The 27,801-nt window shown below is 40.7% G+C and overlaps 1 protein-coding gene and 1 long non-coding RNA gene across 3 annotated transcripts; one reads left to right on the forward strand and one right to left on the reverse strand.

Moving 5' to 3' along the window:
- Window positions 1–627, reverse strand: LOC122966198. Its single transcript, XR_006398345.1, has 2 exons — window positions 525–627; window positions 1–280 (listed from the first exon to the last, which is right to left on the reverse strand). It is a non-coding gene; the product is annotated as an uncharacterized LOC122966198 (long non-coding RNA).
- On the forward strand, window positions 274–27,452 carry abca3b (ATP-binding cassette, sub-family A (ABC1), member 3b). Of its 2 annotated transcripts, none has more exons than XM_044330189.1 (31): window positions 274–402; window positions 1,635–1,733; window positions 4,499–4,745; window positions 7,294–7,421; window positions 8,622–8,787; window positions 9,741–10,000; window positions 10,087–10,203; window positions 10,456–10,576; window positions 11,983–12,156; window positions 12,296–12,477; window positions 14,174–14,320; window positions 14,463–14,592; window positions 14,696–14,850; window positions 15,334–15,489; window positions 15,591–15,801; window positions 16,083–16,233; window positions 16,669–16,767; window positions 18,154–18,352; window positions 18,508–18,814; window positions 18,905–19,178; window positions 19,587–19,791; window positions 19,917–20,136; window positions 20,452–20,610; window positions 21,286–21,458; window positions 22,560–22,694; window positions 22,846–23,040; window positions 23,194–23,381; window positions 23,514–23,684; window positions 23,842–24,038; window positions 24,225–24,298; window positions 24,973–27,452. In XM_044330189.1, exons 2-31 carry the CDS (start codon window positions 1,680–1,682, stop codon window positions 25,102–25,104), a joined length of 5,127 nt encoding a protein of 1,708 aa, XP_044186124.1. In that variant the 5' UTR covers window positions 274–402; window positions 1,635–1,679; the 3' UTR covers window positions 25,105–27,452. The 2 variants fall into 2 exon arrangements, with proteins under 2 accessions (XP_044186124.1, XP_044186125.1); XM_044330190.1 differs by lacking the exon at window positions 274–402 and adding an exon at window positions 558–645.
- Window positions 27,453–27,801: the final 349 nt, after the last annotated feature.

The following is a 27,801-nucleotide window of genomic DNA, read 5'->3' on the forward strand; positions in this document are numbered from 1 at the left end:
AATAATTCTACATTTATTGTTAATTTTTAGGCAGCTGCAGGACAATTGTGGCCATAAAGCCCAGCTGTGTAGATCACGTGACACTCTGCTCCAGTGAAGTCACGTGAGGTGTTTTGTTGACGGTTGTCCCTGCATTTTGCACGATGAATTCACTGGTTTATCCGGCGGCTGGTGCAATGTCATCGCCACGCTAGCAGGCAGCAAACTGGAGGGTAAAAACCTTGACTGGGCTGCAGACGTCCTGAGCTTCGCTAATGCTAGCCGGACCTGCATAGTGTGTCTGTGAAGGAAGAAGCCCCGCAGTGATGGTTTTGTTATCGGATTAATACAAAAAAAGGAGGAATTGTTTTTACCCCGAGGAGGAGGGACCACAGCTCGTGAAGTTCATGCTGCTTTTTTAAGGTAATTTGACATTTTTTGTGCGATAAAACACGGCTGAGTGAATTCAGATTAGATGTCTAGTGATTCAGAGAGTGTTAAATGAAGTCATGTCGGTGAGTCAGCACATAATATATGAGATATACCTCGCTTTGTCCCTCAGCTCCATCATTAGCATTCATCAGAATCCTTAGGGATTGACGAGCAGGTCGATTGTCCAATCAGGAAGGCCAGAAGATTGTGCTGGACCTATCACAGAGGAGAAAGGTTAATCGGGGAAAAGGTTCACGTCTCTAATGGCTTACTTTATGTTTATTGTTTGCTAGAACATATTAATAGAGAAACGGTCGCTGTAAATGAGTGGCACATGATTTTGTGAATTCATTTACACGGATAATGCAGTAAACTACCCCTGATATATCATGAAAGGGATGTATCCTTTCTGAGATGAATGGCAATAGTGTGAAATTCAAATAGTCTCAGCATGACTAGTTTTTATCAGATTTATTTACGCGTGTGGTATGCTGTGAAATGGGACTCCATTAAGGCAAAAAAGTGCTATGATTCTCTCATGAGGCAAACCTGGTCCCTGCAACTTTAACAGTTCATCTTTATTGATCGCCTTGTGTTGATTGTATATGTGAGTATCTGCAAATGTGACAATGTTGGCAAAAGTTCACATTCTGTTGTTTATAAGCTTTCATTGCCTTGAAAGAGGTCAAAGACTGTGACCATCCTATAGTAATTTTAACAAAGGAGAAAAAAAGAGTCTCAGTTAGCTTGTCCAACTGGTTAGGCATGTGAATGTCAACTGCCTGTTTTTTTTTTTTTATATATGTATATTTTGCTCATTTGCCTGTGGTTTTCTGTTCAGGCAAATGTCATCGGTCATCAGTCCTGGAAATGAGTTCAGTTTTCTAACTGAACTCATTTCCAAGACTGATGACTCCTCTTTACTGTCACATGTTAGTACCCGCTTCGCTGTGTTAGGATTCCCAGGGTGAAAATAATTTCCCCACTTTTAAATAACTTTGTGAAAACATACACATGATACTGCTCATTGCTCAATTTCACTTCTCTTTTTTCTGTTTTGTCAAGTTATTGTTGAATAGAAACTGAGATCAGAAACCATTTCAGCCATCGCTGCTGGTTGAAGCTGTTTCAAACAAACCTCCATAATAAACATTTCAGTGATGCAATTATACATATAAACCTAACCTGATACTAAAAGATGTCTCTCTCTTTTTGTCCCCCAGCCACTGTAGAAGGCTGACTGGACTGTGTCCTGTGTACCGCTCAAAATGGCTATTATGCGACAATTTGGATTACTGGTTTGGAAAAACTATCTTCAGCAGGTGAGTTGGAGGACTTTGAACTTACAGCCAGCCAACATGTGCCCTTATTACGTGGTGACATTGTGTACAACTGTGAATTGTCAGAGGTAGCTGGGTTTACAAAGCAGAGGCCTGTATGACAGTATTTGTTAAGTTATAGACTTATGTGACATCGTAAATACAGTAAACTGACTAACATCTTGTTTTCTACAAATGATGATGTTAGCCAGCGTCTTGGAAACTGTTTGGCCCCAGTCATATCAGTATGCCTGTACCTTGTTGTAATTTCAAGCTCTAGCTGGGTAAACACGTTGGTAGCTGTCTCATGCTTTTCCTAGCCTTATATTGCTGTGTGCAGTGAAAATCCTCATCTACACTTAGTTATTTTGTTGCTTTAAAACTTAATTTTAATTGTTGTGACACAGATCATGAGACTTCATCATGAGACAGGCCTCACAACAATCAGATTTTGTGTTGTGTAATTGTATGCTGTTTGTCTACCTTTTCAACTGTTGGCCGACATGTTAGGCAGGTTAAGCACCTGATGATGATATCTCAAAATCCCAAAGAAAAACATGCTTTCCTACAGCAACGGTTCACTCACGACTAACACTATAGTATCGTTTATAGAACACCATATCATCAGATTCGGGGGCTGTGTTCAGTTTACAGAAGATAAGAAAGAATTTTTACAGTGAACATTGCCTGATTTCCACAGGCGTAGAATATTGGCACATTTCGTGCTGTGTGTTTCTCTGAATGGCTGCTTGCTTAGAGTTCAACTCTTAATATCAGTTGATTGTTGCACAATGCTGCAAACATTCAGAAAAGGATCAGGCTGCCTGCTTCATGGCATGTGTGGTGAGAGGTTGTTGCTCCACCACTGTTTATCCACTCTCTGCCACTCTAGTTGTTCTTGTCTGGAGACTGTAGAGACTCCATTTGGACCAAGCGGGAAGAAATACTGTGCATCATAGTGTTGCTTTTCCCTCTTGGCTGCAGAACACAGGCATAGAGTGCATGTTAATCACTTAATCTGCATAAACAAATGTTATTTATTGTCACGTTTCATTTCAGCAGGACACTGTGGATAATCTAATTCAGGATTGTAAAAGCCTGCTATAAAAACTGCTGTTGGCACAGGCCTTGTTTTTCTAGGCTATCTTGTTTTTTGGTGTTATCCCTATTCGACTACTGGCTATAAACATTAATGATATCATTGGAATTGCTCTTTGAAGTACAACTGCATTTAGCCAAATGCAAGCAAAATTAAAGGCAGACTAAACTATATTATAATCAGGGAAAACATCTGTATTGCAATATTATACATGGCCTCCTCACTTAGAAAAAACCTTTTTTTAAAGAAATATTTGAGCTAACCTTCTTATTTCCTCCACAAAAGCAGGTTAAGTCTAATCAGTTGACAAGGTTAATGATTTCTAGTTCTTGTTTTTACTAAATGACATACTGTCTGGCTATGCTTTAGACAATTACCGTACTGTTGTTTTGTGCTGTGCACAAGTGTTGGTAGCCAGTGCACTATTTCCTGTATATCAGAGTCCACATAGACCGTGTCCCACTGGCAACAGCAGCACCATGCCTGAGCATGGCCTCCTGGATAGTGAGGCTGTGGTGCACACACAATGTTTTCTTGTGTTTTTTCAGCAGCTACTACTGTAGTAAACCAAAAACAAACAGATGTGGTGATAAAAACTGAAGATGTGATCTAATCTTAGCAATCATAGCATACATAGCAAACATGTAATGGCTTGAGAGGTCTTGTATACCATTGCTGGGTATTGTTCCAAATGTTATGATACTGGTACCAGTATCATACCTGAGTTCTAGTATCTGCAAAAAAGCTATGCTAATTTTGACGCATTTCTTTCTGAGCATAGACATATTTTCAAAAAAAAAAAAAAAATCTTACATGCATCAATATTCAAGAACTTGAACTACTTTATCTAAACTTAACAGCTTTGTTATTTTAAATCAGGTAAACTCTGATTAAAGTAGACTTGATTAAGAGTCTGAGCAAGCATCCAGTTCTAACTGAACAGCATAACAGCTCTGTGGTGCTTTGGGCACTATCTCATCAGTACTCAAAAAGTATTCAGACTTGATTAGCAGCCTTGCACTAAATTGTACTGTTCAAATGTGATCATAACACCAAATGAATTTATACATGAACTTTTTTGCCTACAAAGGGGAAAGGTAGTCTATTTTCTTGCACCTTACTCGACTAGTGTCGAAAGGTTGATGGTCTAATATTGGGTCCCTTCGTAGATTGACTGTGTAATGTCCTGAAACTGTCTAAGTCACTTTATACTCCAATCACTCAATCGGAGGAGGCGATTACATAAATTATGCTTTGTCTCAACTGTCTGTGAAATCCTCTTGTTTCAAATCTGAGTTGTGTGAAAGAATAAAGTGATGCCCAGACCCCATCTGTAGTTAGCATTTTCATAGCACATTTAAATGTTTGAAACAGGATTGCATTTGCTTTCCATCACTACTCAGAATTCATGCTCACCTGTGGCTGAAATATGGAGGCATTTATTAATTTACATTATATTCTGCCAAGCACAGCATAGCTTCTTCATCTCAATATCATCTCTTAGATGTGCTTCATATTCATTGATAATTCACCCCATTGTACTCATATTCCCTCAAAACCTAAATAACTTTTTCATCATTTTTGATGCTATCTGCTATCTCTTTTCATCCTACTTTATGTACATCTATGAAACAGACAGCCACTAATCTCTCTGTTTCTGCTCTTCCAGAAACGTCAAATCTTGGTTACTCTGGTGGAGATTGTCCTGCCACTGCTTTTCTCCGGCATCCTCATCGTGCTGCGTCAGAAGGTGCCTTTTACAGACTACCCAAATGCAACAGTCTATGAGAGCTACTCTGTCGACAAACTACCCAAGGCCTTCATGAAACAATATCAGCTGGCCTATGTGCCCGGCAACTCCAGTGTTGTGCGTCAGGTGGCAGAGGATGTGCGAGGCAGCCTGTCCCTCTCCTCAGGTGGGTAGTAGCCGGGCAGGAAATAGGCAGAAGGTTCACTACAACAATGCTGACTTGTTTAAAAAGCTCTTGAAGGCCCTTATCCATCGGACAGCCTGTGCGTTGTGTTAATATGGCTCTTCTCTGAATGTAATTACCGAAAACTAAAATCATTTGCTCACTGTATGCTAAAGTAATGCATATCAGTAATGTAATATATTTAACCAGCCCGTCTCTTGTGATACATTGGGCCTCATGCAAGAACCACTTGTATAAACAGATTTGTTCTTAAGAGGCATGTACGAGTGATATAAGAACATTTGTGGCATTTAACAATTTTCTCTTAGGGACGAACAAAATTTACAAGTCTTTTGTTGAATCCAACTTGGATCACTCGTACAAGTGAACCTCACAGAAAAAAAGTATGAATTTTAGGATAAAAAGACGAATATGTTCTTGCATGAGGCCCGTTATCTCTTTTACAAGGAAGAAAATGGCAGTGTGCAATAGGTGTCACAATAAAAAAATAATTTACAACAATCACATTCAACACAAAAGAACAGGATCTTAGAAATATGAGAGATAAAACTTGACTATTCAAAACAATTACATTCCTCATTAAACATTTTTATAATGTGATGCTTGAATGCCTGACATGAGGGCAGCATTTTCAGATTATCTGGGTTTATCTAGTAAAATTTTCCAAGCCCAGGGTGCATAATATGAAAATGCAGTTTTACCAGGTTCAGAGCAGACTATAGGGATACTGATCCTCCATCTGGATGATCTGGAGAAACAATTACTACAGCCTTGACAGCCATTTGTAGTTCAGGACAGACCTGGGATTACTGGTTCCTCAAGAAATGGGCGTCAGGAGAGTAAACAGGCCGCACCCTTCTCTCATGTCAGGGATAGGGAAAGAAATGCAGCTCACACACACTTTAGCATGTTATTCTGCTCCGTCAGGACACATACACTCCATCTCATTAATTCACACCCTCAGAAACACCTTCTCTTTAGGACCGGTCATTCACATAAACATTTAGACAGTCTGACTGACAGGCTGTTTACATATTTGTTTACTTTACACATTGACAGACAATCATCAGAGGTTGACAGCAGAGGTGTAGCAGTAGGTAGTCAGAGCTGTGTAACTGCAGGTTGTCCCATACACACATGAGATCCCAGCTCAGCCATTAATGAATAATTTAGCTGCTCTCAGCATTCAGAGGGGAAGGTGGAAGTGGAATGATTGAGGCTGAGTTTTAATATGTCATGCACACACAGAGGACCACCAAAATGTGACCTTAATGTTCTGTCACTTTAAAAAAAAGCTTTGCGGTGTTTCAAATGTCACAGTTTCACATATTAGAATAACAAAATGATGTTGAACTAAGAGCACTGAAAAGACTGAAAACACATTTGTGGTGTTGTCACAGCTTGTTTATGTTATGCACTATTGTGAAATTAGATTTCCTTTATTGTGTAACCTCAAAATCTTTCTAAGAGTTGCCTTGTCATCTGACACATGTTCATTTTTTCTTGCACTGCAATTCAAGAATAAGGTTACATCTTTTTTTTTTTTTCATTTTCAGTTAATCTAGATTTGATTGATTGAATAAAATAATGACATTCTCATCACAGGTCACATTTGAGAAGCTTCAGTGAGAAAGTGTTTTATATTTTCACTTAAAGGAGTAGTTTGACATTTTTTGTAATTACACTTCCTGGTGGTGAAGTAGATGAGAAATGATTGATGATTGACATTTTGAAATTATTGATACCATTCTCATGTCTTGAAGGTAAATAAAAGGCTTCAGTCAACAGCCAGTTAGCTTAGTTTAGTACAAAGACTGTAAACAGGGAGAAACAGCTACCAGCACCTCTAAAACTCACTAAATAAGACGCTTTGTCTCGTTTGTGTAATCCGTGTAAAAACGGCCTTGACCTGTTTCCCTCTCTGTGTCTCCATGCATATGTTTATTTTATGAAACTGACCCAGATTTAACCCCGGGACCCGGTATTTAACACAGACGCCCTTTGCCAGACCCAGAATACCTGCATATTTACTTGATAAGTGGAATAAAAAAGGCCATTGCAAAATCCAGCTCTGGAAAAGAAAGAACTTTAATCAAAAGTGAAAAGAAAACCAAATCTTTTTCTATCTAGTTTTGTATTGTTGGGTGTTTCCATTCAGTTTGATATAGAGTGGGGTTTTTCAAGCTGTCTTGTATTTGTGATGTGGTCTTTTGTGTGTTTCAGCTTCGTATCTCTTCCCTTTTTGGTATAATCTACAGCAGCATCTGTGTCAGTAAATGGCCGACATTTTGAAGTGCACATTCATCTCTTTGACCTGTTGTATTGATAATTTTGGCCATAGAATTCAGTATGCTGACAGCGTCTCAACCAACTTCCTGTCTGTCAGTGAGCTCCAAGGTCGGGGCAATGAGACAAGCATGAAAACAGACGTACGTGAGATGAATTCGACACCACAGCTAATTTAATGGTCTTTGTATCTGTGTATATGTGTTTCTGTGTGTGTGTGTGTGGGTGCGTGTTTCTTTTCCAGTGCGTGGCTTTGAGACAGAGGAGCAGTTTGACGACTATGTGAGAAATGACCCTCAGTCAGGAAGGCTGTTGGCTGCTGTGGTGTTTGAGCACCCCTTCAACCATGATGATGAACCTCTGCCCCTTAAGGTATAAGGCTGGATACACACACTGTCACACACTTTAGCAGGTAGATGGTTGATTCTAAGTGCAACTGCAGTGCATTGTGTTATTGTCTTGTAATTGCACAGGGACACTGCAGAATCTGGACACAACATGTGTTTTTCTGTATTTTAACAGAGGAGAGAAAGGCATAAGCATTTGAAAGGGTTGTAAAACATACTGTCTATGTTTATTGGTTTTTCCATCTAAAAATCAAGCCTTGGATTAGCCTGAGATATGGGAACATAAAGAGTTTTTGAAATTTCAACCGGCAAAAAAAAAAAAATCAAAATGTCAGCTGTTCCCTTTTTTGTTTTTCCTACATCATGACCTAGTGACCCGTGTTTTACTGATCTAAATGTGGAACAGTTTAAGAAGGAATGAGTCAGTACATTTACGGTATGCGTTACCAGTAAAACTGGTTCAGCCACTTTGCTCTGCTGCCTGAAACTCTGTTTGTTTACCTGCAAAATGAAACATTTTTTAGCCGGCTGGGCGTTAAAAGAGCGTAGAAGCAAAAGTCTTACCAAACAAGCTCATGTTCTGGTCAGTTTTTATTACAAAGCACTATAGTACATACTAATATATAATTAAAAAAACCTAGAAATTACACTTATCCTCCTGTGTAGCCAGAAATAACGGACTGAGAGCAGATTAATTCACAGGTTTGTACTGTGTGACTCCATATGGGAAAAGCTTTATCTGGATGTGAGGGAAAATTCTGTTAGACTTAACAGGTTTGACTGTCCAAAGCTCACTGAACTACAAGGGAGAGAAAGATGTATTCACACATTTTAGGGTGACTCATCTCCCCATTTTTATAACCACATTTCTATTCACTCTTATTCTATGTGCCTGCATCCCTCTGTCTCTCTCAAATCAATTCAGCTCAACTTTATTGTCCTTGTTGCTGCCAGATACATAAAACCATAAACATGGATACAGAGTAGGTGATAAAACAAAGACAAAAGCGATTCTTCATGTCTCTCTTTGGTTTTACTTCTCCCCCTCTGCTCTCTATATTTCATTCCCATAGATCAGGCATTCACATGCTTATTAACACATGACCTCTTTTTTGTTTTTTAACAGAAACCATGGAGACCGAGCCTGACACGTCTCCGCTTATCGTAGTTTTGTTCAGTCAACCAATTCAGTTTCTTTTTTTCTGTTTCTTTCTCTCGCATACAGGTGAGCTACCACCTACGTTTCACCTTTACCCCGCGCAACGCCCCTGCCAAGGAGAGGTCAGAGCTGAATCCGAACAGCGACCTGGACTGGCACACGCTCAGCCTCTTTCCCCTTTTTCAGCTGCCGGGGCCGAGGGAGCAGTATGACAGGGAGGGGGGCACGCCAGGTGAGAATCCCTCCTCCTTCTCTCTGATCCTCCTTCCCTTTGTTTCTCTTTATGTCTCTCTCTCTCTCCTTTTCTTTCTCTGTGTTTCTGTCACTTTTGTAATGCAACTCATCCTGTGTGCATTGAGGGTTCTAAACCTCCTTAATATTCTTAAAAACCTCACATTTTTTGAGGAGTTATTAATTAGGCATTGGTCCTTTAAAACACCACAAAACAATATCAAACAGTTTGTGTTTTTCTGCTTAGACAGGTATTATGATTGATGCAAAGCACTTAATTTCCACAGTCTCTAGAGCGAGGGCCCTCTCTTCAGGCTATGTTTCCATGGCAACCATGTCCTTGCACATCTTTGGCATTATCAGTGTTAATCTAGTTTTGGCAGGATACTGTGTGCCCTCGCATCATTCCTGGGGCATTTATGAGGTGTCAGGCACCGTTCGGGAATCATCAAATGCTCTTAACTTTATCTTCACATTTGTCCCTCTGGTTGTTTGATGTGTCAGCTTTAAATGATGTGATGATGATGAATTGGAGTGTAGAGAATACAGCGTTCTGCTGGCCCCCACCGGGCCCAAACCTTTTTTCATAATGAAGTTCCAAAGTTGATTGCGACTATAATGAGAGCGAGAGACATACTCCAAAAGATGAAGTCATTCTGAAAGCATAATAGAATCGACAAGCTTTTAGCGTCACATGAATATGGATTTCCAACCTCCACATGCATAATAACTCATGACTGCAGCTCCACTTGTTCCTCAAGGACTCTTACCCATTTTCATTTCATGTTAACTTTTAGAGGGAAGTTAGAAGGACTGTTCCTCATGGGAACAGGTCACTTTGGTCACACTTTGGCCACGCTTTGGTCACACTTTGGTCACACTTTTAGTTGATGCTAATGAAATTGCTGTATTAACAAATTCTTCTCAGTGTTAATATTTCATTTCTCTTCACAGGTTATTTCCGAGAGGGCTTCCTGGCGGTGCAGCATGCAGTGGACCGAGCCATCATGCGCTCTTACAACAGAACTGCTGCTGCCTCTCTGCTGGGACAGACCAGAGTGGTCCTGTCCCGGTTTCCTTACCCTGCCTTTATATACGACGTCTTCATCCTGGCCATTCAGAACCAACTGCCCTTACTACTGGTGCTCAGCTTCACCTACACGTCCCTCAGCATAGTCCGAGCCGTGGTGCAGGAGAAGGAAAGGAAGCTCAAGGTATGTCTTTGTGTCTCTGTAGGAAGGTGTTTTCAAAAAACTGTCAAGGCTGTTTGTTTACCTTTTGCTCTCTTTGTGCATCTCAGGAGTACATGAGGATGATGGGTCTCAGCAACTGGCTCCACTGGAGTGCCTGGTTCCTCATGTTCTTCCTCTTCCTCTCCATCTCAGTCTTTTTTGTCACACTGCTCCTCTGTATCCAGGTGAGTGAGTGTTATGAATCATAATTTGTTACCTACATTCCCGTGTGTAATGCCTTTGCCAAGCAAAAGGCAACACAATATCATTATCTATAGTAATATTTAGTATAAATAAATGCAATATGTATTTATTCAATGTAGAAATGTCTTGCTAAGCGTTTAGCTTTCAAAACAGTACTAGATACAATATGACTTATTTAGCAGCAAGTCAGACCTGAGCGCTGACTGGAACTATTTGTTTTTAAATTGTTGTAGGTGAGCCCTAACGGAGCAGTGCTGAGCTACAGCGACCCCACCCTGGTCTTTGTCTTCCTGCTCGCCTTCACCGTGGCCACCATCAACTTCAGCTTCATGATCAGTGCCTTCTTTTCACGAGGTGTGTGTTTCTGTGTGCGCATTCGTGTGTTCCTGTATGAGCTTTGTCCACTCTTTTCTGACGACACTCTCCTGCCCAATTTTGCTGAAATGCACAGTATGTTCAAGAGTATCTACTGCAATCGGTGCTCCTCTTAACTGCTCTAAAAGCATAAAAACAGTCTGCACAAAGAGGATTAGTGCTCTTGACTAGTCAAAGCTATATACCATATGCTTGTACACAACAATCACATGACATAACCTGCGTGGATTAACTATGAGAGTGTAAATATTCAACTCATGTGATTAGTGATAAGTCTGTATAGGTTGTTGGTGTTGTATGGAGCCACGTTTTGGTGAAGAGAAATGTTTTGTTCACTTTAAAAGTTAGAAAGTTAGCTTTTTCCATTTTCAGATGTGGGAAATGAATCCTGTCCGGCCTAAACAACACGGACAATAAAGACAAATATTTAAATTCCTTTTTTATGTTCCTCTTCTCTCTCCCTCTTCACACCCTTATTTAGAGCTTTTCACTCAAACCAGCATCCATCTCCCTTCCAACTTTCCCAACAAAGTTGCTCAGATTGCACACAAATACTTATTCACCAGCCATGCTCTCAAGTTAATGTTGTTGGCTTTTTTCAAATACAATAATAAGAAAACTGAATTTGATTATGATGATGCCTTAAAAGCCTTTTGTCCACAGGGACCCAAGTAGAAGAGAAAAGAGACTTAAAAAGCCTTCAGTGACATTAAACCTAGATATAAACTTGCTAAGACACAAAGATCATCATGTAATGCCACCCAGGTTGTTTACAAATGATGATTTTTAGATGGAGGAGGAAAGAGGCTGAGATGAGGGGCATTTATAGAAAATAGGCCAAACCATGGGAAAGGATCCTTCAGTGCCCTCCTTGGCCATTTTTGTGTGAGCAGCTGTCTGGATACTTCTTCCCACCCACTGATGTACTTTTTAGAAACAGATAATGACACTTAATCAATACATGTTCCACGCAGGCTCAAAATGTCACAGTGTCTGCTACAAGTGCTTTTCTGAGAGATCTTGTCATACAGCTCAGAAATGGCAGCAGCCCTGAAAGTCTCTTATTCTCCTCATCCACAGCACTCAAATTTCTTCCCCTCTTTCTTCCCCATTTCTCATTTGGCCTCCTTAATGATTCATCTGGACAACACTCACAGCAAAAGTAGTTCTCTTCTCATATTAATTTCCCTCTGCCAGCTCTAGCTTAGGTCTACAAATGCATGCGTGTGTGTTTCCTATGACAACAAACAATATACAAGAGCTGTGATTGCACTCTTTAATTCACTATTTTTGTGTCAGATCTCAAATTATTGAAGGCTACATGAGCCTGGCTATTGTTTGGCATCCCCTCAACCTCTTACACTTTCTTTTCCTTCTGATTTCAGCCAATGTGGCGGCAGCAGCGGGTGGCTTCATCTATTTCATGAGCTACCTGCCTTATTTGTTCCTGTGGCCTCGCTACGACTTACTCAGCCATGCCCAGAAGGTTTCCGCCTGCCTTATCTCCAACGTGGCCATGGCCATGGGAGCTCAGCTTATAGGAATGTTTGAAGGCAAAGGTGAGCCTGGAGGTTTCAGTTAAAGCGAATTTTGTCATCTACAGCACGTAAATTTGGAACTATTTTTTTGTTCCTGTATGTATGTCCTTTAAAACAGTGACTTCTAAGGTTCATTTCGGTCTTTTTTTTTCATTTGCAGGCACAGGAATTCAGTGGTCTAACATGTTTGATTCTGTGACGGTCGATGATGACTTCTCCGTGGCTCAGGTGCTGGGCTTGCTGCTGTTTGACTCTGTCCTGTACGGGCTGGTAGCCTGGTACATGGAGGCAGTTTTTCCTGGAGAGTATGGAGTGCCTCTACCATCCTACTTCTTCATACTGGTACGCTTCAGAGCTAAGCAGCTCACACATGCACAGACCCCCACACACATTCCACCCTCAATTGAGAAAAAGAAAACAAATACAGATGCATTAGTGGGATATACAGTAAGTATGAACAGATAATGCAGTCAAAACAGATTTGAGTATGTCAGATAATTGCTAGCAGTAGAAGTGCAGCCATTTTTATTCCATAAGCTCCTCACATTTCATCTAGTCCTTACATTAGGCAGTAGCCTTTGTGTTGGATACTCAGACCACATACATAAAAGGATCTTTACTTACTTCTAGGATATTCCCTCTGTCTGTTCCCTCTATTATTTAGCTTTTAAAATATGAAATACTGTTGGTACACTAGATAAATTCGGAAGCTGTGTGCGAATAAAATCAACAGTTGGTCATTTTAATCTCCTTTCCCCGTAGCATACAGTGTAATCTGTTTTCACATGTCTGGATCTTTCACATTGGATTAACATACTGTATTGTCCAGGTTCACCACATTTTTTTTCAATGTATCTTGTAACATTTAAACTATATCAATTAATTATTTAATATTCTCTTAATATATAGTACATATACATCGGAAATATACTTATTAGTTTTTGGTATAGAGATTCACTTGAAAGTTGTTCCCCTTTGGCTTTCCAATACATTCTCACTGGTGTTTGGCCTTTCAGACTTGTGGGGAATGTGGTGTTTATAATAATCTAAAAAAAAAAAATTTTGATAAAGTAGTTAACCCATCGTTTTGTATAAATATTTGCATGACTATTCATAGTTTGGTGGAGAAACCACCAGTAACAGGTATGCTGCAATCGCCAACCATTTAAGACAGAACGTCTTTTGAAAATAATGATAAGGATACAGATATAGACAGCTTTTTAAAATGTTTTTAAAAGTGGAAGACATATCAACACATACTCGCTCATTCACCTAGCGAGGGATATGATACTTAGTACTACAAGTGCAGTAAAAAGGACATGACCCCATACCAGCTTCTCAGCTGTGAGCACTGCCAATTGTGTTTGCTTCTACATTGTAAAAGGGGCTCTGACACAGTGACAGCAGAGAGGATTGAGAACGTGAGGCCACGACTCGACGGCCAGAGGAAGTCTTCGAGTTCAGCTAACTGGAATAACAGGAAATGTCTGACTCTGTCCAGCCAACACAAATGAGGGTTATCTTTATAACGACTATGGACGATCACGAAATGGCGTGCTGTTACACTCACACAAAAATAAACTCTTGCTAACCCATTTCCCAGGAGTCAGGAATTCAAGAGACTGCCAGCAGGGTGTGGATTAAATGTTGACGCACTTTACTCTGGGTCCATTGTGTGTGTGGGTGTGAGATGCTGTTTCTGCAGCGTAGAAAGTGGAGGTTTGACTCTGATTCCTAGGAAGGGAACCAAAGGGAGGTTTGATCAGGAAACTCTCCCCTCCAATGTAGAGTGTATATGGACAATGTTACTGTCGGCCTACTCTGTCTTTCTTGTGTTTTGACGTATGACCGTGTTCCTCAGCATCCTTTGTTGCTTCCTGTAATTATCGTGCTTCATTCATTATGGACATGATGGGTTTCTACTGTAAAGCAACACCTGGAGATCCGTTGAATTGCTTGAATTGTTAAGAAGCTTTTTAACTAAGGCCATTTTCACCTCTATCTGTCCCTCACTTTATTCCTGTCTTCACACCTGCAGCCCTCATATTGGTGCAGCAGCCCTCGCATGGCTTTGGTGAATGAGAAGGAGGAAGAGGAGGATGCAGAAAAGGCTCTGAAAGGAGAGTTTATAGAGGCGGAGCCAGCTGGACTAGTCTCTGGGATCAAAATTAAACACCTTGCTAAGGTGAGCTTTAAAACACAACTTGAGTTATCGTAAAAGGGTGCAGGTGGTGGGAAAATTACCAAAAAATGCAATAATTATGCAACCCCCGCACCTATTCTGCATATATAATACATGTAAATGTTCTGGTGTATCCCCTTGACAGGAATTCAGATTGGGCAACAAGACTCGGCAGGCTGTGCGGGATCTTACGCTGAACATGTTCGAGGGACAGATCACAGTCCTGCTAGGACACAACGGTGCTGGAAAGACCACCACGCTATCCATGCTAACAGGTGACCAGCTTAAACACACTGGCAAGCAAGCACACACACACACACACACACACACATATATGCCACCTTAACGATACTAACCCACCTGCCTTTGTACTCGCAGGTCTGTTTCCCCCCACCAGCGGCAGGGCCTATATCAACGGCTACGACATCTGTCAGGACATGGCTCTGATCCGACGCAGTCTAGGACTTTGTCCCCAGCATGACGTACTGTTTGATAACCTTACAGTGAGAGAGCACTTGCTGTTCTATGCGCAGGTACACACATGAATATTTCTACTTACAGTCATGCCCTCATTAGTTAATTGTTCTCCTGCTAGTTCATTGTCTGAAGAGATGTTTTAAAAATGATTATTGAAAATGTATTGTGTGGCGTTCATTGTTCGTTTCCTGTACCAGTAAATTGAGCTTTAGTTTAACCTTTATTTGTCCAGTTTAGTATTGCTACAAGCATTCTCCGACTTTACTTTCTTTCTTTCTTGCTGTACTTGCACAAAAACGCTGTATCATCTGAGTTGCTAGTCCTGTCAGCTTACTATACTTTCTCAGTTCCTCTAAAACACTCAAGAGTTCCTCTAAAAAAAAAAATTGAAGAAAGTTCTCCACTCTAAGAACAAGATAGGTGCAGACACTCTCTGTCAGGCTTACAGCTTCATTCACATTAAGGTGAAGTAGAAGCTGGTAGTTTGGATGAGGGTATGGTGTATAGCTGCTCAGTGTGTTTATCTGCCTTATATCCAGCTGAAAGGCTACTCCAAAGACAAGATTCCAGATGAGGTGGACAGGATAATCCGTATCCTGAACCTTGAGGATAAGCGACAGGCTCGTTCCAAGACCCTCTCTGGTGGCATGAAGAGAAAACTCTCTATTGGCATTGCTCTCATTGGAGACTCCAAGGTCAGCATCACCATTATTTTTCCACTCTTGTTGCTTTTATACCCATGCACCTGTCCTTCCCCCACTTTAACCACCTCTCATCTCTTCCTAATTCTATCCAGGTGGTGATGTTAGATGAACCCACATCGGGTATGGACCCATCAGCACGACGGGCTACCTGGGACCTTCTGCAAGGGGAGAAGCGCGGTCGCACCATCCTGCTCACCACGCACTTTATGGACGAGGCTGATCTGCTTGGTGACCGTATCGCCATCATGGCAGGAGGAGAGCTGCAGTGCTGCGGGTCACCACTTTTCCTTAAGAACAAATATGGTGAGTGAAAATAAGAGTGAAGTGGAGAACAAGTACAGGAGGAACAAAAAGTACAGACTACAAGATGTCTTTCTCAGAAGGGCAGAATATGTTGTATGGGTAGTTAAAAGAGAGTGACCCTATCACAGAGCTACACAGTTGAATCTCCACCAAAGTTGGAAATCCAACAAATAGTTCACTGTTTTTGAACTACATATTTGCAGGAATGGGGGAAACAGAATAACAATACATGATTATCTATGATTAATTATACATGCCTGTTCCTTTCCTCTGCTAATCAGGTGCTGGCTACCACATGGTGATAGTAAAGGATGCCCTTTGTAATGTGTCCGAAATCACCCGCCTTGTTCACATGTATGTTCCTAATGCCACACTTGAGAACAGTGCTGGGGCTGAGCTCTCTTACATCCTGCCCAAAGAAAGCACCAGCAGGTGAGTCAGTCTGGTCTTTGTGCATGCATGGAGTACTCACAATAACAGTGGAAATTATGAGGCGGCCTAGTTGTCATAACAACCATTATTCAGAAATAACCCCTGCTGAACTGCGAACAAAATTTCTCTCACTTTTTTTTTTTATTTTTAAGGTTATTTCTGTCTTTATAACCATCTCTCCTGTTTTAGCTTGTTTTATGTTTTTTTTATATACTGAAAATCAATATTTTTTTTCCTCCTACAAATAGGACTTTGACTTCACAGTGACGCTTACTGCTGTTCTATGTTTAGAATCATGGCAGAACTAATGGCACAACAGATGTGATGAGTGACATTTGGCAGCTTCACATTCATCATGAGCTCATGTTGTAATACTGAGTGATCCTACTGTGATGTCATGTGTTTTCCTGATGCACTTTGTGTTTTTTTTCTCAGGTTTGAGCTTCTGTTTGCTGAGCTGGAGATGAACAGAGATGAATTAGGAATTGCCAGCTATGGAGCTTCGGTAACCACTATGGAAGAGGTTTTCCTCAGGTAAGAATAAGACATGGGGGAATGTGATAGTCTTTCTAATTATCTGAATCAGGGAGCAACTCTCCTCCTGCTTGGCACATTTTCAATTAAGCAGCAATTTCAGGCAATGTACCACCAGATATTATTGTAATGTACAAGGCAAGACATTTTAATGCAATATAAAAAAAGTAGATTTCATATACTATTCAAGTTAGTAAAAGCCTGTTTATAGTAGTTCTGCAATTATGCATCTATTTTGGAATTTGTGGAACTTTAAAACGGAACCATACACAAATGTAAAAAGATCAATGTTCAGTTTTGTCTACATGCATACCATAGACTGCACAGCCTATGATGGAAACAGATGCTTTGGCAGATATGCCTGCCTTCTTTCCTTTACTCGCACATCTCAGTCCCTGCTGCCTGCTGCTTACTGAGCAGTTATCTCTGCTTCCCCATGGACTCAATATGTGTATCTGTGGCAACAAGCACGAGTGACTCCTCTGCAGACGACTAACACTGCATGCTATTTCAGCTAGCACAAGTGTACAACACTGTAATTGGCGCTGCCAAGAATGTTTGTCTCACAGGCCTCATTACTTACAAGGCATACTGAGAGTCCATCAGTGTGCTCTGGCCTTATTACACTATTTATACACAGAACATCAAACATGACACCAGGAGAAGCTGCTGTGGTGCTCCCTTCTGGTAATACTTTACTGCCAAGTAAAACCACATTTGTGTTATGTAGTAATGCTGCTACTGTTAATACTTCTTTATGTGCTTCTTGTTTCTAAAATAGCTTTGTTGCACTTTTCTCATCCGGAGTTGTCACAGTTTTGGAGGTATACTGTCATAGAAAAAAATCTTTTCTCTGGAATCTTATTTTCTTTTCCTTTTCTTTCATGTTTTCTACTATGTAAGAGGTGTAAATAGGATATGCTGAAGAACTTGCAGATAGATAGATGTAACTAGGTTCACAAAGGCACACTATCTTGGGAGATGAAGGTGTTTAATGTAGTTTGATCTGCCCTCCCATGTGTGTGCCTTGATTGGATGGATTCACTGATAATTGAATTGTAAGGCCCAGAAATAGGTTTATTTGCAAGAAGGCCTGCCTTCCATCACCTCACTGAGCTGCTGAATGAAGAGTAAGAATGGATGCATGTGCACAGCAAGTGACACAAAAGAGCTGCTGTAGATCTGGTTTTATTTATATGCATTTTGGAGACGTTCTGCTTCCTGAAATTCATCATAATGTTAAATGGCATTTTATAAACATTATTTGAATAATATGCCATCAATGGTGGTTGGACAAAATGGAGTCTTAAACTTAGCATTTAAGACTCCATTTTGTACTGTTTTCAGTAAGGTGTTGGATAACTGTAGATTAATTTGTGTGTTCAGAGTGGGAAAGCTGGTGGATTCTAGTTTGGACATCCAGGCTATCCAACTGCCCGCCCTGCAGTACCAACATGAGAGACGCTCCCATGATTGGACCACAGATGATGCCAGCAGCATCAGCGGCATGACCGATGTCACTGACTTCACAGATAGTGGCACACTAATCTCAGAGGACTGCTCCAACATCAAGCTGAACACCGGGGTGAGATGAGAAGATGTAAACCGATGCTTGTTGTCATGTAGAGAAGGGGCGTAAATGGACGTGGTCCATAATGTGCAACAGTGTGTCTCTGTTATTGGATTCAATGTTTTCCTGCATATCATTCATACTGATCACTCACACTTTTCACTCCACAGGTCAGACTACACCTGCAACAGTTTTATGCCATGTTCCTGAAGAGGGCGCTGTACAGCTGGAGAAACTGGAAGGTGATGGTGGCTCAGTTCCTCGTTCCTTTGGTCTTCACTGTTGTGGCCTTAGTTGTGGCACGCACCTTTCCCAATCACCAGAATGCTCCTCAGCTGAAGCTAGCACTCAGTCGTTATGGTCCCACCAAGGTCCCTGTGGCTGTGCAGCCTGGGGCGGGTCCCTTGGCCTCCGCCCTGGCAAATACATACAGTTCCCAGCTCGTTGCCCAGCTAGGCCAGCTCATCAACATTACAGGTAAGCATAGTGAGAAAGACAAAGTCCTGGCTTGATTGCTTAGGTGAGTATTTACTGACCATATGTCCGTTTTCTCCTCCTCTCCGTCAGACTTTACTGATTACATCCTGACTCAGGCAGACGAGGAAGGTGGCAGCTTTAATGAACGCTGTGTGGTGGGCGCTGCTTTCCGTGGCAGCAGCAGACAGTTTGCAGAAGCAACAGCCTACTTCAACAATGAGGGTTACCATACACCTGCCACGGCCCTCATGATGGTGGACAACGCTTTGTTCAAACTTCTAGCAGGGCTGAACGCTTCCATCCAGACGGGCAATTACCCCATGCCACGCAACCTGTCTGAGAACGCCCACAGCCAGCTCACAGAGTGAGTGGAAGGACTTGCAGGGGAGCATTTGGCTTGAATCCAGAATTTAAAAACATTGAGTAGATAGAGGTACTGTAGTTTGGGGAGAAAAGAGTTAGGAGAGATTGTAGTAGTAGAAGTAAACAGAGAAGAGTGCTAACATGACTTTTGTGCAAGCACCATTACAAGGAACAGACTTCTATAATGAAAAAATAGTGTAGTTTTCCAAGGAATCGCTGTCAATTTGGAGATCAAAATATGTTCTGAAGGAGGAAAGTGTTTCCTGTCTCTCAGTTGTTTTGCATCTCTGTCTTACTATCTCTTCACCCTTCCTTTGCACATTATTGTTCACTTTTCACCTGTCATCAACCCCTTTTCAACTCCTTTTTTTGGTCTCATAACCACATCACTCTCGTCTTCCTTCTCTAGGAGCAAGACAGGCTTTGTCATCGCCATCAACCTGATGTATGGTATGGCCTCCCTGTCCAGCACCTTCGCCCTGCTGCTTGTTACAGAGTCCTCTATCAAGTCCAAGCATGTGCAGCAGGTCAGCGGCGTCTACCTGTCAAACTTCTGGTTTTCTGCCCTGCTGTGGGACCTGGTCAACTTCCTGCTGCCCTGTCTCCTCATGCTGGTTAGTAAGACATCTGACACTGCTTGTTGGGATTAGGATTATGATCTCATCTGTGTGGATGGATATTTATACTAATGCATTGTGGCACTTGAGTCTCACATTTTAAACCGTTTTTTTGCTCTCAGGTGGTATTCCAGGCTTTCGGAGTCAAGGCTTTTGTAGAGGACAACCACCTGGTAGATGTGTTGTTGTTGCTGCTGCTGTATGGCTGGGCTGTTGTGCCTCTTATGTACCTGCTCAGCTTCCTCTTCTCCACTGCTGCCACTGCTTACACTCGCCTCACCATCTTCAACATGATCTCTGGCACAGCCACCTTTCTGGCTGTCATCATCATGACCATCCCAGGTGAGAAGAGACACTGGCAGCCAACATTGGCCAGACATCTAAAGTGTCTCAAACTACATGCATGTTTTAGGTGTTTGAAAAGTCAAACAATATTCATGTGCAGTTAAATACATCTTGAGTGCACAGTGCGTGGAAGGCACATAGAGAATTCGGTTCAGTTATCAGCATCAGTGCTTCTGGCTTTGCTGTGTCCCTCATCAGGATGGGAGGCTAGTGAGGGATCATGTTCTAGCAATCTACTGAAATGAACTTGTGAAGCTCATTACTGTCAGATGAAAAAAAAAAAAAACGCTGTCTTATGAATTCCCTCTCCAGATTTGAACCTGCTGAACATGTCACGCTTACTGGATAAGGTGTTCCTGATCTTCCCGAACTATTGCCTCGGCATGTCCTTCAGCCAGTTCTACCAGAACTATGAATTCATCTCGTTTTGCACCTCCAGCCCTTTGAGCCAGGCATTCTGCAAGTACTTAAGTAAGTACTGCCTTAATGTGCCTTCAGAGAATGAAGAGGTAATTGCTTTTGCTGTAGAGGTGTCATAGTGCATTATTTTAGTTATAAAACAATATGAATGGGATTCACTACCTAAATTTACCAGTTACATTGTGATGGATATGTGAAATAGGAGATGTATGATGAGTCATAATGGGGGTGGCAGTAATACAGATGAATTAGAATGATAGTGCTAGTTCATTTTTATAGAGACAATGATTTGAATCCTTATTTGAAGGATAAATAGGATCATTATTGCTATAGCAAAAGTTGTATTTTCTGCTGCAATTTCACTGTGGTTTCCAGAAAACAGGGTCCTCTTGTGACAAGGACAGCTCAACAAATACTTTGGTAATGGAAAGTAAAGATGAAAATGGTGGGAAAAATACAAATGAGATGTAATATGCACCAGATTCCTCAACATAATTTTAAAAATCACAATAAACCATTTAACTACAGACTGTTTAGGCTGCAAATAGTTTTTTCATGATCAAGTTTTCACTCAGCGTTTTGTATTATCGTTTTTTAAATAAAGTCCAATCCCTGTTTTTAATCACCAAAATAAAGACTATTTAATATCACAGATCTCTTGTGTAACTCCTGCATACTTATGCTCTTGATTTATTTTAACATAACTTAGTGTTTCTTTGGTTCTAGACATCACATATCAAACAAACTACTTCTCGATGTCGGAGCCTGGTGTGGGACGATTCCTTGTGGCCTTTTCAGTGCAGGGTGTAGTCTACATTGTTTTGCTGTTCGTCATTGAGCTGCAGTGTGTCCGCACTCTCCGGCGACTCTTCACCACCCTGTGCAGAAGACGTAAACAGGTATAGATTGTGGGAGTGGTGAACGGGGCACTGTGTCTCTTTCCCTTCTTTTTTACTGGCAGAATGGAAACTTTCCATTTTCATCAGACATTTTAGCAACCACAGCTTGCACTGTGTAGGAGGTCTCACTGGGAAACTATTTTCAAAGTGTGGTTAAATATATTCAGACTGAGGCCTATAAAAAAGGAAATCTCTAAAGATGACTTGAATACTGGTTGTAGATCCAAAAAATGAACCGTCTTCGATAACGCAGATTTGTTAAAATGTACATGGAATACACAAAATGGTGTGAACAGGAAAGGAAACTTTAACTCTGTAGTAACTTACAATCACAGTTAGAAACACTGCTATGAGGGCGGCTCATATTAGGCTGAATGCCAGCTGGCAACATTTTTTATTAATAAGAATTCTAGCAATTAGCATTGATTTGTGAGTTTTCAAAGCAACATGAGACTTCCTGTAAAGAAGCCAAATCATCAAGTGCATCTGTCAACAAATGGGCAAAGTGATTTATACCAAGCATTTTGTATGTCACACCTTTTTATATAGCAAAATCATAATCCCAGCTGTAATATATCAGGAAGTAGAAGCAACAAGGTCTGCTTTCATCAACAATGACATTAAAGAATAGCAGAAGACTGAAACCCCTCCAAGGGATTTAAGAAAACACATCTGCGGAAATGTCGAAAATTACAGTTTCCACAGATGTTATTAATAAGAGTTCTAGCAATTAGCACTTTGATTTGTGAGTTTTCAAAGCAACATGAGACTTCCTGTAAAGAAGCCAAATCATCAAGTGCATCGGTCAACAAATGGGCAAAGTGATTTATACCAAGCATTTTGTATGTCACACCTTTTTATATAGCAAAATCATAATCCCAGCTGCAATATATCAGGAAGTAGAAGCAACAAGGTCTGCTTTCATCAACAATGACATTAAAGAATAGCAGAAGACTGAAACCCCTCCAAGGGATTTAAGAAAACACATCTGCGGAAATGTCGAAAATTACAGTTTCCACAGATGTCTTACTTTTTTATGGTTGATATTTTCAGTCATACATTTCCATCTTACTTATTGGGGTGTGTGTTTGTGTGTGTTAGTTACCTCTAATAGAGGATGCAGCGCTGCTTCCAGAGGACAGAGATGTGGCAGAAGAGAGGAAGAGGGTTCTGGAGTGCCAGCCGATGGTGGAGTCCATGGTTGGCAGCCCCCTCATTCTACAAGAGCTCAGCAAGGTATGTAACACAGGGCTATTTTTTCTTGTATCTATGAGGTCTGAATGTTTTCTGAGGTACTGAATGCCTCAGTGTTGAAATATGTGTGTTGTTTGTGTCTCTGTGAGATATGCCAAGGTGGTAGAGACTCATTGTTATCTTTCCTTCTCAGGTGTACAGCAGTGGGGAGAATCTTCTGGCTGTGGACAGGCTGTCTCTCGCTGTGGGGAAAGGAGAGTGTTTTGGCCTCTTGGGCTTTAATGGAGCAGGAAAGACCACTACCTTTAAGATGCTGACTGGCGATGAGAGCGTGACCTCCGGGGATGCCTACATCGATGGATACAGCATCTTAAGGGACATTAAGAAGGTAGGTGCAGAGGGAGATGGAGGGATTTCTATAAATTCAAAGATGAATCAATGGCTCAGCTTTAGGATTTTAATTGAGTCAATCTTTAATGTCCTGCTACACTGCTTTCAACACACAGAGATTTGAAAGGGAACATTTATCTCTGCATTACAGGTGCAGCAACGCATTGGCTACTGTCCTCAATTTGACGCCGTGTTGGATCACATGACAGGAAGAGAAACTTTGAGCATGTATGCCAGGCTTAGAGGAATACCAGAGAAGTATGTGTCCGGCTGTGTCGAGAACGTCCTGAGGTCACTGCTGTTGGAGCCTCATGCTGATAAACTTGTCCGCAGCTACAGGTAGATAAAATATAAAATGACTCGCATTTCTCTCTGTTTTGTGCCATACACTTCACATATTAGTCTGAATAATAGTGTGGTTTTTTTTGAGCAAGTGTGTGTAAAATGATATGTCACTATAAACATATGCAGTGGCGGTAACAAGAGGAAGCTGAGTGCAGGCATGGCTCTGATTGGCGGGCCTCCAGTCATCTTCCTGGATGAGCCTTCGACTGGGATGGACCCTGTGGCCAGAAGACTACTGTGGGATGCTGTTACACGCACACGGGAGTCTGGCAAGGCAATTATCATAACTTCCCATAGGTGAGTTTTATAATACGTCTTGAATGTCAGGTTGACAGATGCTTACTTGTGAATCTAGACTACATTCAGCCTAAAAAGGATGTATTACTGCTTCTTGATAAATAAAAGCCAAAGATGCACAGATTCAGTTTCCTATTCTGATATTTTCCCTCATCAGTATGGAGGAGTGTGAGGCCCTGTGTACCAGGCTGGCAGTGATGGTCAATGGTCAATTCAAGTGCCTCGGGAGCCCGCAACACCTGAAGAGCAAGTTTGGCAGTGGCTACACCCTGCTGGCTAAAGTTCATATAGACACTGAGGTGGAGGACAGCGACCTGCAGCTTTTTAAAGACTTTATCGAAAGCACCTTTCCAGGTTAACATTTAACATTTACAATGGTATCTATAAAGATAAACACAGCTATGAAAAAGATTGAAATTGGTCTTTTTGATCTTTATTTGGTGCAGGATCTAGTGCTTGTCCTGTGCTTACTTGAATAACTTCTGCTGTTTTAAAGGCTAACAAAGAAGATTTAACTATGGGATTTTTCTCTCACCACAGGAAGTCAACTAAAGGACGAACACCAGGGAATGGTGCACTATCATTTGACTGACAAAACACTTACCTGGGCCCAGGTACAGTAACTGATTTACCATTGACAGTTGATTTAAAAAAACAAACAAGAAAGAACAAAAACCTCTCCAATGTTTGGTCAATACAGTACAGAGAAATGCATCCCTGCACTCATGCTGTGTTAGACCTCCCTCTAGTGGGCAAAATGGTTCTGTGGCTTACTTAAGTGGTACATAGTACCACTGTAAACAGCCTGAGTTACAATTTTACAACCTCAAAAAAGTGATTTATCTTGGAAGTAACATGTCATTCATCTGGATCAAATGTTTTCATAGAACCAACCACAGAAGTTTGACATTTGAATGGCAAGAGCAGGCAATCTGTGATTAAAAAAAAATGCCTTTATACTTTTTAATTAATGTTGTGTTAGGGTCTAATGTTGCTTGGAGGGTCATTTGACATGCTCACAGCAATGGCATGGTAGTATAGTCATGGTTTTTTAATTCAAAATGTCCCAAATGACACTGAAAAGCCATCTTTTAAGAAGGAAATGGGTATGAAAAAAGATGCAGAGTAGCTGTCTGTGTAAGAAAGGTATATTTATTTTCAATGTTCAAAAAATGCATATTTGAGCTTTAAATTGTGATCTTGGTACAAAGCCTTGGTTAACACCAGCAATACATTCACATCACACTTCTCTATGTTCTCTCCCACCCTATTTTCCACTCCCACAAAGGTGTTTGGCACTTTGGAGGCAGCCAAAGAGAAATACCGCATTGAAGACTACTGTGTGAGCCAGATATCACTGGAGCAAGTGTTCCTCAGCTTTGCCCAGTTCCAGCACTGCACAGAGAGCAGGAGGAAGTAAGAGGAGTGAGGAAACCGTCCATCCATTGTCCATTTTTTTACAGTGTCTGTGTATGACCAGTGTACATGGACTTGCCTGAGTTACACAGCAGGTACTGTACACAGGCTGGGTTAGAGCGCGGTCCTCTGGCCGTCCAGCTCCATTTTTACCTTGACCACCAACACAAACACACACACTGGGCCAGTCCACAAACATCAACTTCAGCATTTCTACTACTGTATCATGTCTCTTTGTTGGGTCACTCATGCCGTTGTTATTGTTGTTGTGGTGTGACGAGAAAGTGGGTAAACTGGGGATTATGACATTGAGGGATTGAGGTGGGATTGAACTCTGTGCTGCACCTTTTTAGTGAGGTCAAAGACAATGACACCACTCATTAGATACTACCACTACTCTGAATTGTGTGTGACAGGGTTAATTTGCGTGCGTGTGTGTGTGTGTGTGTGTGTGTGTGTGCACTTATGTGTGTACAGCTTGTCTTTTTTTGTTATTTATGACTTTATTTTATGACTTGATTATGTTTCCAAGGATTTGTGCTTTTTTTTGTGATCATCAATCATCACAAGAGAATTTGATATGTTTCTGAAATTGTTGCACACCTTTGCGCCTTATCTAACTAATGAAGGTTCTCGTTTCTTTATATCGCCCTATACAAAATGCCTGGTTATCCTTAAGAGCCTCTTAATGTTGTTGCCAGATGTAAATAATGTGACGTGTCCATGGTACTAAAAACCACTTACTCATTGAGGCCAGAGCAGAACATTTACTCATTTAAAGACTGTTTTGGGCACATTAATGATTGCATGTAGAAAATACGATTTAGAGAGTGCATGATACTGGAAGAGCAGAGAGCTGCTAGCAAACACTTGAAGACTGTCATTATTGAGGATTAATCCTCAGAGTACTTTTAGGCCAGTCTGAGTACATATAATCCGCCTCCATTGTTCAGCTGGTGTGAACTAATGATTCTTTGCACCTCACCTGTTTTTGCTGCTAAACAAGTTACAGCAACAGGTGTGTTACCATGTGGATATCCGGCCATTATAGTTTACATGGGAGATATTTACTAGAAAGATGTTTGATAGTTTTCAAATGCTGTTGCAGTGAAATCGGGGGTTTTGACTTGAAAGCAAATTGTACTAGACTGTATGTGATTGACTTTGACTTCGAACAGCAAGACTGCAATGACCTTTTCAGGTGTTTTTAGTACAAAAATGTTTTGTTTTCTTTCCTGCAGCTATGCATTTCGCATGGTACACCTGTGTGTATGTGTGACAGAGAGAGCGAGTATAAGAGAATAGCAACATATGATTCCTGAATTCATCCACACTATACTGAAACAGTGCTATGATCATTCTTAAATATTAAAACTAAGAGATTGTGAATGTGCAGTGGACAAACTGCACCGCTTTGTCATATTTAACATAGAGCTGCTCCTTCAGAGAATGTCAGGAAACGCAATAAAAAGGCCCAACAATAGTATGGATAGTAAAACTTCAGTTAGTCCTCTGCTTAAAACTAGATGCCTTGTTCTGAAGAAGAATGATCAGCACATTGTTTGTCCTCTTTGTCCATTTTTTTGTCCATTTATCACATTCCCAAAGCCTTTTTTTGTACTTGTAAGAACTTGTAAAAAGATTTATGTATTCTGTAGGAATATTTCAAATGACATTTGATGTTTCCCCAAAACAAATCCCACAGATATTGATGAGAAATATATTCTCAGTCTCCTGCTTTTCATCCATGTTAGAGATCAATATTATAATCTGAGATGAATTAACATCCTACTCTAAAAAAATCACTCTTGACTTCTCAGAAGTGAGATGAATGTATTTACTGTCTTACACATAAGCAAAAAGCACTCATGTTAATCAACTTTATGAACAGCTTGATATGTTTTGCAGCGCTTTCTTTAGTGGATGACAAAATATTCCATCGTGTGTATGTGAGTGTGTGTGTGTGTGTGTGTGTGTGTGTGTGCGTGAAAAGTAGAGGCTGACATTCCAGAAAGACACTGATATTGTATGTGGCTTATTTGTCTTTAAAGGGTTTAACCTCTTAATTTTGACTTTTGTGACATTTGTTTGTATATTTGCACAATTCATGTCTCATTACATGTACGACTTGAATTAACTGCAATGTTAAATAAGTGGTTTGAGAAAATTGGAGAGGTCTGCGCTGCTGATATTGAAGGACTGAGTACGATGAAATACAGTGTATCATATTTAAAAAGGGAATTTACATCAATGTAACTGTGTACTGTACTGTACCATGCAACTGACCTTGTCAACTGTATATGTATCGTTATTCTTTTTAAATTAAATAATGCTCTATGCAAATGGAAGCAATCGCCTTTGTCTGATGTAATTTTTCCAGCAAACACTTTATTTACATACATAGATACCAACAGGGGTACGTGGGGAAAATGTGTTTTTGGTGCTTTTGTTGAAGCGATCCTTTTTAATAGCATCAAATCTGACCATTGGAGAGGCCATCTTACTTGGTTTAATAAGTTATACATAAAATCTTCGACCATAAAGTGTTTCACAATAAAAAAAGAAATGAGATTATAGACAAATAACCCAAGTTTTAAATGAGATTAAAAGGGCTAATGAAACAAAGCTAAAAGACAGTATAAAAATGTGTTGATTTCATTTCTTGTGTTGAGAAGCTCTGTAAAGCTTTTCTTGTGTGTTA

This window comes from Thunnus albacares, chromosome 17, assembly GCF_914725855.1.
Source record: "Thunnus albacares chromosome 17, fThuAlb1.1, whole genome shotgun sequence".
NCBI lineage: Eukaryota > Metazoa > Chordata > Actinopteri > Scombriformes > Scombridae > Thunnus > Thunnus albacares.

What these genes read in the sequence shown, in the direction of transcription:
- abca3b (XM_044330189.1), top strand. Translation starts at nt 1,680, where the DNA reads ATGGCTATTATGCGACAATTTGGATTACTGGTTTGGAAAAACTATCTT. An exon ending in ATGAACCTCTGCCCCTTAAG is followed by an intron (nt 7,422 to 8,621) that starts GTATAAGGCTGG and finishes TCTCGCATACAG; the next exon opens with GTGAGCTACCACCTACGTTT. An exon ending in ACATCAAGCTGAACACCGGG is followed by an intron (nt 18,353 to 18,507) that starts GTGAGATGAGAA and finishes TTCACTCCACAG; the next exon opens with GTCAGACTACACCTGCAACA.